Source organism: Chiloscyllium punctatum, chromosome 10, assembly GCF_047496795.1.
Source record: "Chiloscyllium punctatum isolate Juve2018m chromosome 10, sChiPun1.3, whole genome shotgun sequence".
Lineage (NCBI taxonomy): Eukaryota > Metazoa > Chordata > Chondrichthyes > Orectolobiformes > Hemiscylliidae > Chiloscyllium > Chiloscyllium punctatum.
In genome coordinates, this window is record NC_092748.1 from 56,414,413 (window position 1) to 56,427,515 (window position 13,103).

A 13,103-nucleotide genomic window follows, 5' to 3' on the forward strand; every position below is an offset into this window, starting at 1 on the left:
AAAGTTGTACAAACCTCCCAAAGAAAAAAACTTGTCCGAACAGAGCCTCATTTTACAACAGTGTCCCCTTGTCCCAGAGACACAAGAGGAAGCATTCTTTCCATGTCTATTTGATCCCCTTTACGGCATCAAGTCACTCTCACTCTTCTAACTTCCATTGGAAAAAGGTCCAGCCTGTCCAACCAATCCTCATAAGGTAACCCACACATTCCAAGTATCAATCTGGTAAACTTCCGTCCACACATTTGCATCCCTAAATCCAGCCCATAAATAAACAGAAACCTAGTAATTTAGCTAGTTTGCAAGTTGGTTCAAAACTGGTCTAATTTATTTTTGTTCTTTCTTCATGGGAAGTAAGTATCACTGATTCTATCTCTATTTGCTCATGGGAGAATGGTGATGAGTTTCTTCCTAAACACCTGCGGTTCTCATAGTGCAGGTACACAAAATTGCTGGTAGGAAGAGAGTTCTAGCTTTTTGATCTACAGACACTGAAGAATTAATGATATATTTCCAACTTAGGATGTTATGTGGTTTGGAGGGGAACTTGCAGGTAACCTATGCCACCTTTACCTTTAAAATGGGCTACTATGTCCTGGATAGTGTCAAGCATCATGAGTGTGGTTGGAGATGCACAATCCAGGCAAGTGGAGAATACTCTATACTACAATATAATTCAGCAAAGATCTTTGGATGCTGAAGATCTGAAACAAAAACAGAAATTGCTGGTGAAACTCAGCAGGTCTGGCAGCATCTGAGGGGAAAAAAAAGTAAACGTTTCGTGAGTTTCTTCATCTGTGAGTTTCACCATCAATTTCTGTTTATGACGATGGACATAATTTGAAAAGTCACAGGGTGGGTTACTTGCCACAGAGTTTCCAGTCTATGACCCGTTCTTGTAACTATAGAACTTATGTAGCTAGTTTCGTTTTGTTTTTAGTTTCTTGCGAATAGCAACCCCACATGGTTGCTGGTGGGCAATTCAGCAATGTTAATGTCATTAAATGTTAAGGCAAGATGTGTTGACACTCTCTTCGAGATGGGTGTTGCCTGTGTTAATGTTGAGCATTGCTGTTAGTACTATGTATGATTTAAGTGTGCCAGTTATTTTGATCACCTTACTTTTGTAAAAGGACTTTTAAAAATTGATTGGTTAACATAATTGGTATTTTATAAGATCTTAAAAATTAACTTGTTCAAGACGTCCTTTAGATGCAGTACACCCATGCCAGTCTAGTTTTATATTATAGGAAAGAGACAACATTAGTTTATGTTGACGTTCAGTTGTCTTACCAGCTGTATTACTGTTATACAATTGACTAAATTGTGGCTGTTTTGTTAACTAGTTAATTGACTACCGTGGCAAATTTAGTAGATGGTGGACCAAAGAAATGCGAGGCATCAAATTCCCATCCCAAGGGACAGTCTTTGATTATTATATTGACTCTGACACCAAAAAGTTTACTCTGTGGACAGAAAAAATTCCGAAGTTTGAAATGGAACCTGATGCCCCTCTACAGGTATGTTTTATCAGAGCAAATTGACAGCAGATTTGTAAACAAAAAGACATCCAAACAGAGCAAAATACCCATTTAGTTGATTCAAATAGGAATTAAGTATTGTATAATTGGCTTTTAACCAGCTAAATGACAGCTATTACATGTTGCTTTTCTTTGAAGTAGGACATTGTACTTTTGTTCTGCTAAATTCTGTTACATAAAAAAGTCAAGGTTGATGGTGACTTGAATTGGCATTGATCTGGCCCTTTCAGATCCCAGTTGTACATTTAAATTTTAATGTTTCCATCATTTGTTCCTAAGTGCGAATTAACAGCCTTGATCTTTCTCTTAAGTTTCTTTTCTGAGAAAGGACTCAAATTTAATTCAACACCGGAGATTTACTGCTTTTCTATATTCCACCAGGCAGAATCAATAATGTGACTGAAGTGAAGAAGATAAAAATTTATGGTATCTTGCAATTTAATGGTTGAAAAGATGCAATTTGAGAGATCATAAATTGTGAAGGAGTTTATGCTTCATTGCCTCTGATTCACTGCTTGCTGTTAGAACTTGATTTGTTACTGTCCATGATGTGTGATTAATGATGTGATCAATGCTTACCTCTGTGCAAGGCTTCATTGCTAATGTTCTTCATTAGAATAAATAAAAGACAGTGATTTTAAAAAAAACTTTGAAATATAAAATTGCAGTTCTTTCCATTGCAGATCAGCTTTCTTAGGTACTGCCTTCAAAATGTCCACCCACATTGCATTGCTTGTGTTTTTGGAACTTTACAGAAACTTGCATTGCTTCAATTAGCCTTTATAATCACCATTACAGAATGAGAGAAAATAATACTGGATTGGCAAGATGCAGGCTGCATCGTTGGTGATCCAACAACCATTGATTATATTTAGCTGGACAAAATAAATTAAATTGGAGCAGTTTTGAAATAGCTTGTGGACAAATGGTGTAAATTACAAACATCACAGAAAATTAAGATGTTTTGCTTTATCTGCTATTACTGGCAGAAACATTTCATTCTGAACTCAAATCTTTCTGTATAATGTTTAAACATCATACTCTAAAAGTTAAACAAATATAAAATTTGCTAATTATCATATTTAATATTTAAATCTGTCTTGTATGTTGCACAAAGAATAATCTTCAAAAAATATTGTATCACCATTGAAATTATTTTTTGGATTTATCAGGATTTGTGTTAAATGTGCAACATTTTCACTATGCCCACACTACATGTTTTAGCACATGTTCAGAGATATAGCTACACATTTCAAGTCAGTCTTTTATCTTTTTATTTTGATTTCTTAAAGAAACATTAAAGCTTCTTCACACGTGCTTAAAATGGTAAAAGCATGTTGTGCTTTATTAACATCACCTACAATAATCCTTCTTTATAAGGATTTGATTTACCACAGCCTTGAATGAAACATCAATTTTTTTTTTAATTTCTTGCATTCATTAAAACTCTCATAAAGGACCCTATTACAACTTATTTGTCACCCGACCTATTGCGTACAAGTATTTTTAAAGCCAGTGTGTTTCCACAGTTCTTATTGGAAGCAATTTTAGGATATGGAGTGGAAAAAAATCAGCCTGCTAACACTTGTCTCTCAGTTTGTGGACTTGAGATCCAATGAAAACTGGAAAGCACAATCTAAGCTGTCACTTCATTGTAGTACTGAGGAAAAGATGCATTGTCTGATGTGCCACCTTTTGTGAGAGACATTAAGCAGAGACACTGTCTGCTTGTTCTAGGTGGATGCAAAAGATTCTGTCCCGCAATTTATAGAAAAGTAGTGAGTTTTCCTGGTATTCTAAACCAAAAGTCATCAAATTATTAACTGGTTATTTAAATATTTTACTGTGTACAGAACTTTTTATCCAAATTGACTATTTATTTGCTTATAGGTGTGTTTTCTCCTAAAAAGTGTCAATGCATAAAAATGCTTTTAAATTAAACAGATTTCTTATTATAATGAAATGTATCCTCTTGCAAGGCCTTATTTAATTGGTGATACTTTACAGTAACAGTACTGGACTGTTTCAGATGTTGTGTTTTCTTCTGAAATAGGATGTACTAGTTCACACTCAAGAAACTGTTGGCCTTAAGTATTTCATTGATTTACTGGTGAGGAAGGGAAAACCGGTGATGTTAGTTGGAAATGCAGGGGTAGGAAAGACTCTCCTTGTATCAGAAGAAGTTTCAAAGCTAATTGAAGATTATATTATAACTAAAGTTCCTTTCAACTACTACACAACATCTGCCATGCTCCAGAGTAAGTAGTTTCGTCTTCCACTTATCTTAAAGATAAATACATTAACTAGTTAGAGAAACAAAAATATATTTCTATCTAAATTAGATTATTGATTTGAATTCCTTTAATAATAGTGGAGGAGCACAAGTTTAAGATTAATTATTGCTAACTTGCTGTGCATTCTAGAATGAATTGACATTATGGTCTGGCTACTATTCACACCCCAGAACAAGGAAGAGAAGTGTGCATGAGTTTTTGATATGCATGGTTTGATTATAGCCATTGTACATGAATGGGTGTCCATCTGGCAGGTTATTCACAGTATTTTAAACAGATCAATGAAACTGGTCATCTCATTCAATTTTAAAACTTTGTGGGATAGTAATTCTTGACTGTCAGCTGTATTTGAAACAAAAAATATGGGTCAGACTTGAGAGTAGGGTTGAAACAAAGCACCTTTGTAGTCCTTTTGATGGACAGCTGTGTGACCAGGGAGGCTCCCAATTATAGCGTTAAATTGACCTATCTACCTCCTCACTCAGCCATCACCCAGCAGAGGGGTTGGGATAGTTCATTTCCGTAATTGTCTTGGGGTCACACAACAACTGAAGAACTATTTTTGGGATTTGAGCTTTGAAATATGTTAGGAGAAGCAGATTAATTTATTTTAAATATGTGTAATGAAGGACATTTTCAAAATGTTCTGCATAATACTATTCATTTGTTTACTTTAAGTTACTTTATAATGTAAGTCTCCTCTTGACAGACTGTACACTCAATTCACCAGCTGATTATGAGGATTACCTGATGACTTAGGCTGCAGTATGCCTTTTAAAAACTACTGCCCATGATGTATCTATCTATCTTCAAGAATTCTCAGTTGATATTATTTTAGAACAGAGTAATTGCAACATCCGCAATTTGTCTGTCTGTCCAAATCTTCACCCCAGACTTTGCTGGCAGTTCCAACTGTCAAGAATCATTACCTCACCATGTCAATCACCTAGAAGGTTCTACGTTTGACAGTTTTATCACTGAACACTTTAAATAACATGAGCCAATTCATGTTCAATAACCACCTCTTGACCATGAATATTAATTGCCTCCAGCACTGCACATGCCTCCGAACAAGGCACTATTATTAAAACAGGTGGTAATTCCTATCAGGTGTTAGAAAGCAACAATTGATAGTTGATCATAATGCTGTTCATAGTGTTACTAGCAAGAGAAATTGAAAATCAAAACTACATTTTTTCAGTATTTTTTTTTACCTTGAATGGTAATATGCTTTGATTGCTGTGCTGTAGAGAATTGTAGTCATACAAAATGATGTCTTAATTATTGTTATGGCAATTTTGCTGTACAGACTTGGATGGCCCTTCTATGACACATTATGCATGCCTTCAGAAAACAGTGTCATATGTAAGCAGGTGACTTCACAATGAAGGAGCTTGCATGATACAGATTGATTCTGTGGCATCAAAATTTAGTTTCAGCTTTGATATGAAGCAATATCATCGTTGTGCATGAAGGTCACCTGTTCTTCCTTTCACTTTGGCTCAGCTTCATTCCTTTCATAATGGCTGAAACTGAGGATTAATTTGTTATAACTACTCACACCACAGAATAAGCGTATGTGTAAATGCCAGCAGAGGAAGGACTTAACGCTCAAATCTTTAATTCATAGCTGATTGCTTCAAATCCTCTAGATTTGAATCAAAAATCCCATTGTAATTTTTAAATTATTTAATTTCTACAATTATCAAAAAATAATTCAGAGCTGTTAAACATAGTTTTTTTTACTACTTTGTAGTAATATAAATTATTTTGTGAATATTGAAAAGTTCTCTAAGAGCACAGATTGATTTGGCAACTTTGTAATACAAAATTTCTATAATCTCAGGAGTTCTCGAGAAACCTTTAGAAAAAAAAGCCGGAAGAAATTATGCTCCTGTAGGCACAAAAAGGTTGATCTATTTCATTGATGATCTTAACATGCCTGAAGTAGATGCCTACGGCACTGTCCAACCACATACTCTAATGAGGCAACATTTAGATTACAGCCATTGGTAAGTGTATCCTGTTAGAGTTAGTGTGTTATTTTTAGTGAAGTCTATAATGCTGTTAATATTACGAAGGAAAATGTCATTTTTTAATGTTTAAGAAAAGCTACCTAAAATAGCCAAGCTCAATATTTCATACTGATTAAATGTTGTGCACAGATTATTTCAGCCAAACAATGCATATGTATTAACAAGAATATACTTTTTTATACAATTCAGGCATCAGTATAAATATGCTATCACTTATTTCTAAAAATGTCTGTTGGAGAATGACCCCATTGTGGCCATTGGTAATGCTACATAACATGATCTAACCAAGTACATCACTGTAAAATTGGACTGATACATTCAAAGTTTGGTGACTGAAATAATGAAAAGAGGTTATTTTTAGATGTAGAATTTGTTTTTGAAAAACTGACAGATTACAATTTTTAAAGTGATCTTGCCATAAACAGTACTGAAAACGTTGAATCTCCTCAGTGCGTGAGATCTTCAAACAATTGATCCACTTGTTGTGAAAATGAGCATTCTTACAGCTGTATTCTGATTTTGCCATTTTTATTCAGAGTAGCTAAACCATTCTTTATTAATACCACTTGAAACTTGGATTAATCTGACATGTTAACTGTAAGAAGTTAAAAATAAATTGCACTGTGGAAACAAACAGTGAAGAGGAAAATGTTGAGAAAATCATTCTTTGAGATTTTAAAAATTAACATTCTTACCTCCTTCATTAGGTATGACAGGCAAAAGTTAGTTCTGAAAGAGATTCATAATTGCCAGTATATTGCTTGTATGAATCCTGCTGCTGGCAGCTCTTCTATTAATATGCGTCTTCAGGTAGGAACAGTTTATTGTTTTTACACACATATCTGATTATATCAGGACATACTAAAAAGCAAGAACAAGAGAAAACAACTTTGTCTTTTGTGATCTGTCCCTTTATTATTCTGACTAATTCAGTGTAACATCCTGTTGATGTTTGGCTTCTCCCATGGGTGATGTCATGAAACAACTTAATGACTCTTCTGCCCCAGTGGTCACCATTTTAGCAGAGTTTTCTTCTATAGGGATGGCACAATAGCTCAATGGTTAATTCTGCTGCCCCACAGCACCAGGGAACCAGGTTCAATTCCACCCTTTAGCGACTGTGCGGAGTTTGCACGTTCTCTCTGTGTCTGCGTGGGTTTCCTCTGGGTGCTCCAGTTTCCTCCCACAGACCAAAGATGTGCAGGTGAGGTAGATTGGCCATGCAAAATTGCTCATTGTATAGAGTGATGTGCAGGCTAGGTAGGTTAGCCGTGGGAAATTGAATTACAGAGATAGGGTTGGGTCTTGGTGGGGTCCTCTTCGCAGGGTCAATGTGGACTCAATGGGCCAAATATAAATTTCACACTGTAGGGATCCTGTGATTCTATATTGCTGTTTCACTTTTCATAAATTTAAATGTAAGTACTCTAGTCCAATTAGTTTGACTTACCTTAAAGCAAGAAATATACCTTAAGAAATTACTTCCTGATTTCACTTAGAAATTGTTTTTTGGGGGGGCAATTATCTCAGCCCCATGATATCACTGCTGAAGTTCTTCAGGCCAACCATCTTCAGCTGCTTCATCCATGATCTTGCCTTTGTTGATGGATCAGAGGTATTGACCGATGGTTCCAATGTTCATTAACACTGTTAACTCTATTCACAATGAATCAATCTGTAGGCGTATGCAGCTAAATATGGGCCTCGGTTAAGGTTGGACAAGTAAGTGAGAAGTAACATTGCTTAGCACTTGTTGGTGCCAATGATCATCTCCACTAAGATAGAATCATATCACATGCTGTTGACATTCAGCAACATTACCAACTACCTAACCATCGACTGTCCTAGGGATTACAGTTAAAAAGAAACTTTGATTAACCAGCCGTACAAAAAGTGACATGTCAAAGGCAGGGAATTCTGTAGCAAGTAATTCCCCATGCCATCAAGACTAAAGCAACCCATTTGATTAGCATAATATCCAAACCCGTGACTCTACAAGGACAAGAGCAATAGATCTGTACAACCATCACCACTGTGTGTTCTTCTCTAAGTTACTGGAACAACAATATAGTTCCTTCAGCTGTTGCTGGGTCACAATTTTGGAATTTCCTTCCAAATAGCACTGTGTGTCTACTAAACACCACATGGATTGAAGCAGTTCAAGAAGACAAATCACCAAATGGATAACAAATGTTGGCCTTGTCAGTGATTGCCATATCCTTTGAATGAATTAATTTTAAAAACATACTTTTAATATAAAAAACCTCCCGACAGGTTTTCACCATGACTATTTTCTGCCTTCACATTAACTTTTATAATTTTTCTTCACGTATCACTTTTTAATAGTTGGGATCACTTCAGTAGGTTAGTTCCTCCTTGTATCATTAGCAATGCACACATCTTCCTTCTGCTGCATTCATGGCCAAATTTGCATAGAAACTTCACAGAATCCCTACAATTGGAAATAGGCCATTTGGCCCAAAAAGTCCACACTGACCCTCCGAAGAGGAACCCACCCAGACCCATTCCCTTACCCTTTATTTTACATTTACCTCCTTACTAATGCACCTAACCTACACATCCCTAAACCCTATGGGCAATTTAGCATGGCCAATTCACCTGACCTGCACATCTTTGGATTGTGAAAGGAAACCGGAGCACCCAGAGGAAACCCACACAGACACTGGGAGAATGTGTAACCTCCACCCAGACAGTCACCTGAGGCTGGAATCAAACCCTGGCACTGAGGCATCAGTACTAACCACTGAGTCACCGTGCCGCCCCAAACTTTATCTGAAGTCTCGGAGAACCTGAAGGCTATCCTTCTATTCTAATATTTCACTTGCTCTGTGATAAAAGATAATATTTTCATCTGAACAAATTTGTGATCATGTGATAACTTACCATTTTCTTTGTTAATGTTGAGCACTTCACCCTGGATCCTAAACTGTCATCAGTACCTACAAGTCTCAAAGCCTGTTAACTGTGTTTGTGTGTTTTCAAGTCAGTGATAGTTTATGCAGCATTGTATGAGTGCTGTTGTAATGGGGTTGTTGGACATTGGGTTGTTTTTGATCTATGAAAAGAGCAAAGGCACATCATATATAGGGCTGGATTTTTACACATTGCAGCTGACAGGTTTGAATGCCGGGGCATGTTAATTTAGCAGGTGGCTATCTAAAACTGTGAGAGGGCCACATACGCAAATGAGCTGCGTGATTATAGACTAATTGAAATTCTTCGTGTCTAACTGTTGGTCATTTAACAGTTTATTTCCACCTCCATTACTATTTTACCTGCAGCGGGGGGAGGCCCACGTCATGCAGCGTTTATTATGTGGGCTGGTGTAAGTGAAGAGTTCAGGGATTTTCTTTTCAGAGGTAATGTCTCAAACTGCATCCCCCAACTCCCCCTTGTCCGATTCTCACTTGCATTTATCCCCTCTTTCTTAGCCCCTCATAAATCCAGACTCCAGCTCCTTCAACTTCCTCACCAAGAACCTAGACTTGACAGGACTTCCATTAAACCGAAAAAGTTGGAAGACGTTTTCAGGACAAATTCTATGAGTACAAACTTTACACACAGGCAAACTTACAGCTGTTTCTCCAGCATTCAAACCTTACAGATGCATTGAAAAATGTTTTCACTTTCTTGACCCTGATGAATTCTACATAGCTTCAGAAATCCTGTTAAAACCAGAAGTCTACATACAATCCACAAGTAATTGATCATTTGGTTATGTTTAAGTTACTAAGCCAACATCTAAAAAAGGCATTGCATCACTGCCTTCACCAGGCAATTGGGGATGGGCAATAAATGCTGGAGTACCCAGCGATCTCCAAATCCAATGAGCAAATCTTTAGTAAGACATTAGTAGAGCATTCAGTAAAATGTCATGGTTCTAGTGACTGGATGTAAGAGGAATGTGAGATTTTTATCCATTCGGATCACATGTTATGTTAGCGATGATGTTATGAGCTTTTCTCTTAAATGAGTACTGATGTACTGATGGTGGGATATGATAGAACATCCTGCTTCTTTCAAAATAAAAGCTAATCTCAAAAAAGATATATATGGTTGTACTTAGGTACTTGCTGTCAATTCAATAATTACATGAATAGGTTAAACAGAGTTTACAAAACTAGCTTTTCAAACTTCAGTGTGATTCTTTGAAGTTTGACAACCAGTCCTGATCTGTTGATTGCACACCCATCCAAAGAGGTACGTGTTGTTCTTTGTTGTTTTTGTTTGACAGTTTAGTTGGACTTTATTGTTGTTACTCAACGTCACTGCATAATCATTATCATTTCAGTGTTTTATCGCCACTCTATTTGTGCATGATAATTGTGTTGTACATTGACCTGAGCTGACCGCTTCCCTTCACAATGTAACATCATGATCAGGAGTGACTTTGTATGATTTAGGATAATTGCAAATTTTTTGAGTCCTTTAGTGTACAAATTTTTCGATTTGGACTTATGGCTTGCACACACTGCATAGTTCACGTTTTTTTTGTTTCCCTAGCTCCTTGCTCATCATGCATCTCTTTCATATCCTTCTGTCTTTGAAGGAACATGTCTTGTGTTTTGGAATGAGTAGACGGTTGGTTACTGGCCAGGTCGATCACACTTGCCTTCTGAGTATATGATGTACTGGGAATTTGGAACAAATCTGGAACATAGGAACAGGAGTAGGCCACACAGCCCACCATTCAGTGAGATCGTGGTTGATCTTTGGCCTAATTCGATTGGTATTGCATGAGCATCTGGCAGTGCAGTGTGAAAGTTATGCTTTGTTTCTCAACTGTCACAGACCTGACCATCGGTCCCACCTCCAAAAATATAGCTTGGAGATAGCCTAGACCCTAACTTTTATATTTAATTAAAAGCAAATGGAGAACACTGTCCTTGATGTAATTTGATTGGTCAACCACCAGGCTTTAAGTAAAACATACTTTACTCTTATAACACAGTTAAAATACGGATAAGGAAATGTTGGCATAACTTTAAATGCTACTGAAATACTTAACAAGATAATGTATTATTTAATGACTAATCATCAACTGCTCCAATATAGACAGCATCCCATTAACATACTCTTTGGCAAAAATGCAATTCACCAAAAAGTTAGAGTTCTCTTCTGCTACCTTTCTCCAGTCCAGCGAGATAAATACTGAAAAAAACAGTGTGCCTGTTTTATTTCTGATGTGGAGGTGTCGCTGTTGGACTGGAGTGGACAAAGTTAAAAATCTCACAACACCAGATTATAGTCCAACAGGTTAATTCGAAAGTACAGGCTTTTAGAGGGCTGTTCCTTTGTCAGGTAGCTCATGGGACAGGATCATTGGACACAGAATTTCTAAGAGGAAGCTTCCTGTTTAAGACTTTACTGTAGCAGTTTGGAACTCAGGCTTTTAACTCAGCGGTCAGCAGAAATCTTCGACTAACTGAAAGCAAAACTAAAAACCTTGCTGGGTCTTTGTGAGCCCTGACCCAACCAACTCATGTTTCCTTTGTCTAATTTTAAATAAACACCCAAGGAAAACAAAAACTGTTTACCATCTGGCTGTCTAAAGGAGACATTCGGTACCACTGTGGCAACATCTCTGCAAGAGCACAGACCGCATCTCTTTTGGAGGCACAGTACCATCATATAACACTTAATGATCATTAATTTATCAGATCTTATCATATTACCTCCTAAACCATTCGACTGATGATAGTGGGGTGATGCTGTGATATGGGTCACTCCCTACTTAGTGCACACATCCTGACATGGTTTACCAATGTGCTGCAATCCATTGTGAGAAAGTATTTGATCCAGGACACCAAACAAACTGAAAATAGTGCTCATCATGTCAGCAATGTGTTGATAAGTCATCAAACAATGGAAAATTTAGAGAAGTAATTCATCACTAGGGGTGTATTCTTCCTGTGCACTGTGAATAGGTCTGTTGTTACTTTCATCCAAGGAGTGGATATAGATGTCGAGGCTCTCTCCATTGCTACAACTGAGTTGGTTGACATCATCACATGCATTCACGAGTAATTAAATATACTGATCCTTAGTTTGTGTGGTAGCTGTGTGTTCAATACCTATGTGCCTGTGGTGTAACATGGACATGATATCTTACTGTAATTCTTTTAATATTAGGACATGTTTGCCCTTGAAAGTTCTGCAATGTGCTCTACCAAGTTAGTTTCTAGATGATCAAATGAGCAAATCTCTGTGAAGCTATCACAACTTCTTAAACTTTTGGTGCTGCTCAACTTCCATAATTATCAATTACGAATGTTCACACTGGCTCTGGCCAAAGTGTAACCAATCAACTTTGAGAACTTATTCAATTTTGTAGTTTAGAGCATGTACATGTAGATCCAGAAGAATGCGTTGGTCATGGTGTGGATTGGATACTCTGCTCAGCATATCAGATGTAATCATTTTAGTCTCTCACTTCAAAATCATATCCTTGGAGATTGTTACCTGATTCACCTTTGTCAAGTGTGGCTTGTTCTGCCACAGAAGATGTAGTTTGAATATCATGAATTGTGACTATATAATGAGATCTATGCCACTGCTGGATGTTGGTATCTGCTAGGTGGATTTCAGGAAGGCTAGATGCACTTGTGTATTGGCCTGGCAGTGTGATTGTGCCAATGCAAAATGTCAGTGATATGATATACACTGAGACAGTCCAGGATCATACTTTGCCATGTATACCATATAATTGTGGAATCAGACATTTATAACAGCTATTCATTGAATACAAATATTACATTCCTCAGGCACATATGTATCTGAAATGCTCGGGACCAGCTAGTTTTCGGAATTCAGAATTTTTAAAATTTTAGAATAAGTGACAATTTGATGAAATTTTTAAAAATCTTACTGAAGAGCATACTCACAGTGAGAACTATGGGCCCTGAGACAGAATTGAGGTCTGTCAGTGTTGGGCCATGCCTCCCCCATGTTGCACCTGAGTGACACGCATCGAGTGGGTGCAGAGTTGGGTTAACTATTTACACGCCAAACAACCTTGTTAATGAGAAAAAAACTTCACAAAATACCTTTTGGTTTTTGGATTTCAGGATTTTGGATAATGGGTTGTCTACTTGTACTAAGCTATTAGTTTACAACAGTGAATTATACTTCAAGTGATCTGAAGTAAGATGAAGTCACATGCCATGATGCAATGATGATATGTGTATTTCTCTTAAAGGTATACTGATAAC

General features: G+C 37.0%; 1 protein-coding gene across 1 annotated transcript in view; it reads left to right on the forward strand.

Moving 5' to 3' along the window:
• Window positions 1–13,103, forward strand: part of dnah9l (dynein, axonemal, heavy polypeptide 9 like) — a 428,305-nt gene that overhangs the window by 215,057 nt on the left and 200,145 nt on the right. Inside the window, exons 47-50 of the mRNA XM_072579200.1 lie at window positions 1,347–1,520; window positions 3,595–3,799; window positions 5,682–5,847; window positions 6,579–6,681. Of these exons, the coding sequence (XP_072435301.1) occupies window positions 1,347–1,520; window positions 3,595–3,799; window positions 5,682–5,847; window positions 6,579–6,681 (648 nt within the window). The remainder of the gene's footprint in view (window positions 1–1,346; window positions 1,521–3,594; window positions 3,800–5,681; window positions 5,848–6,578; window positions 6,682–13,103) is intronic.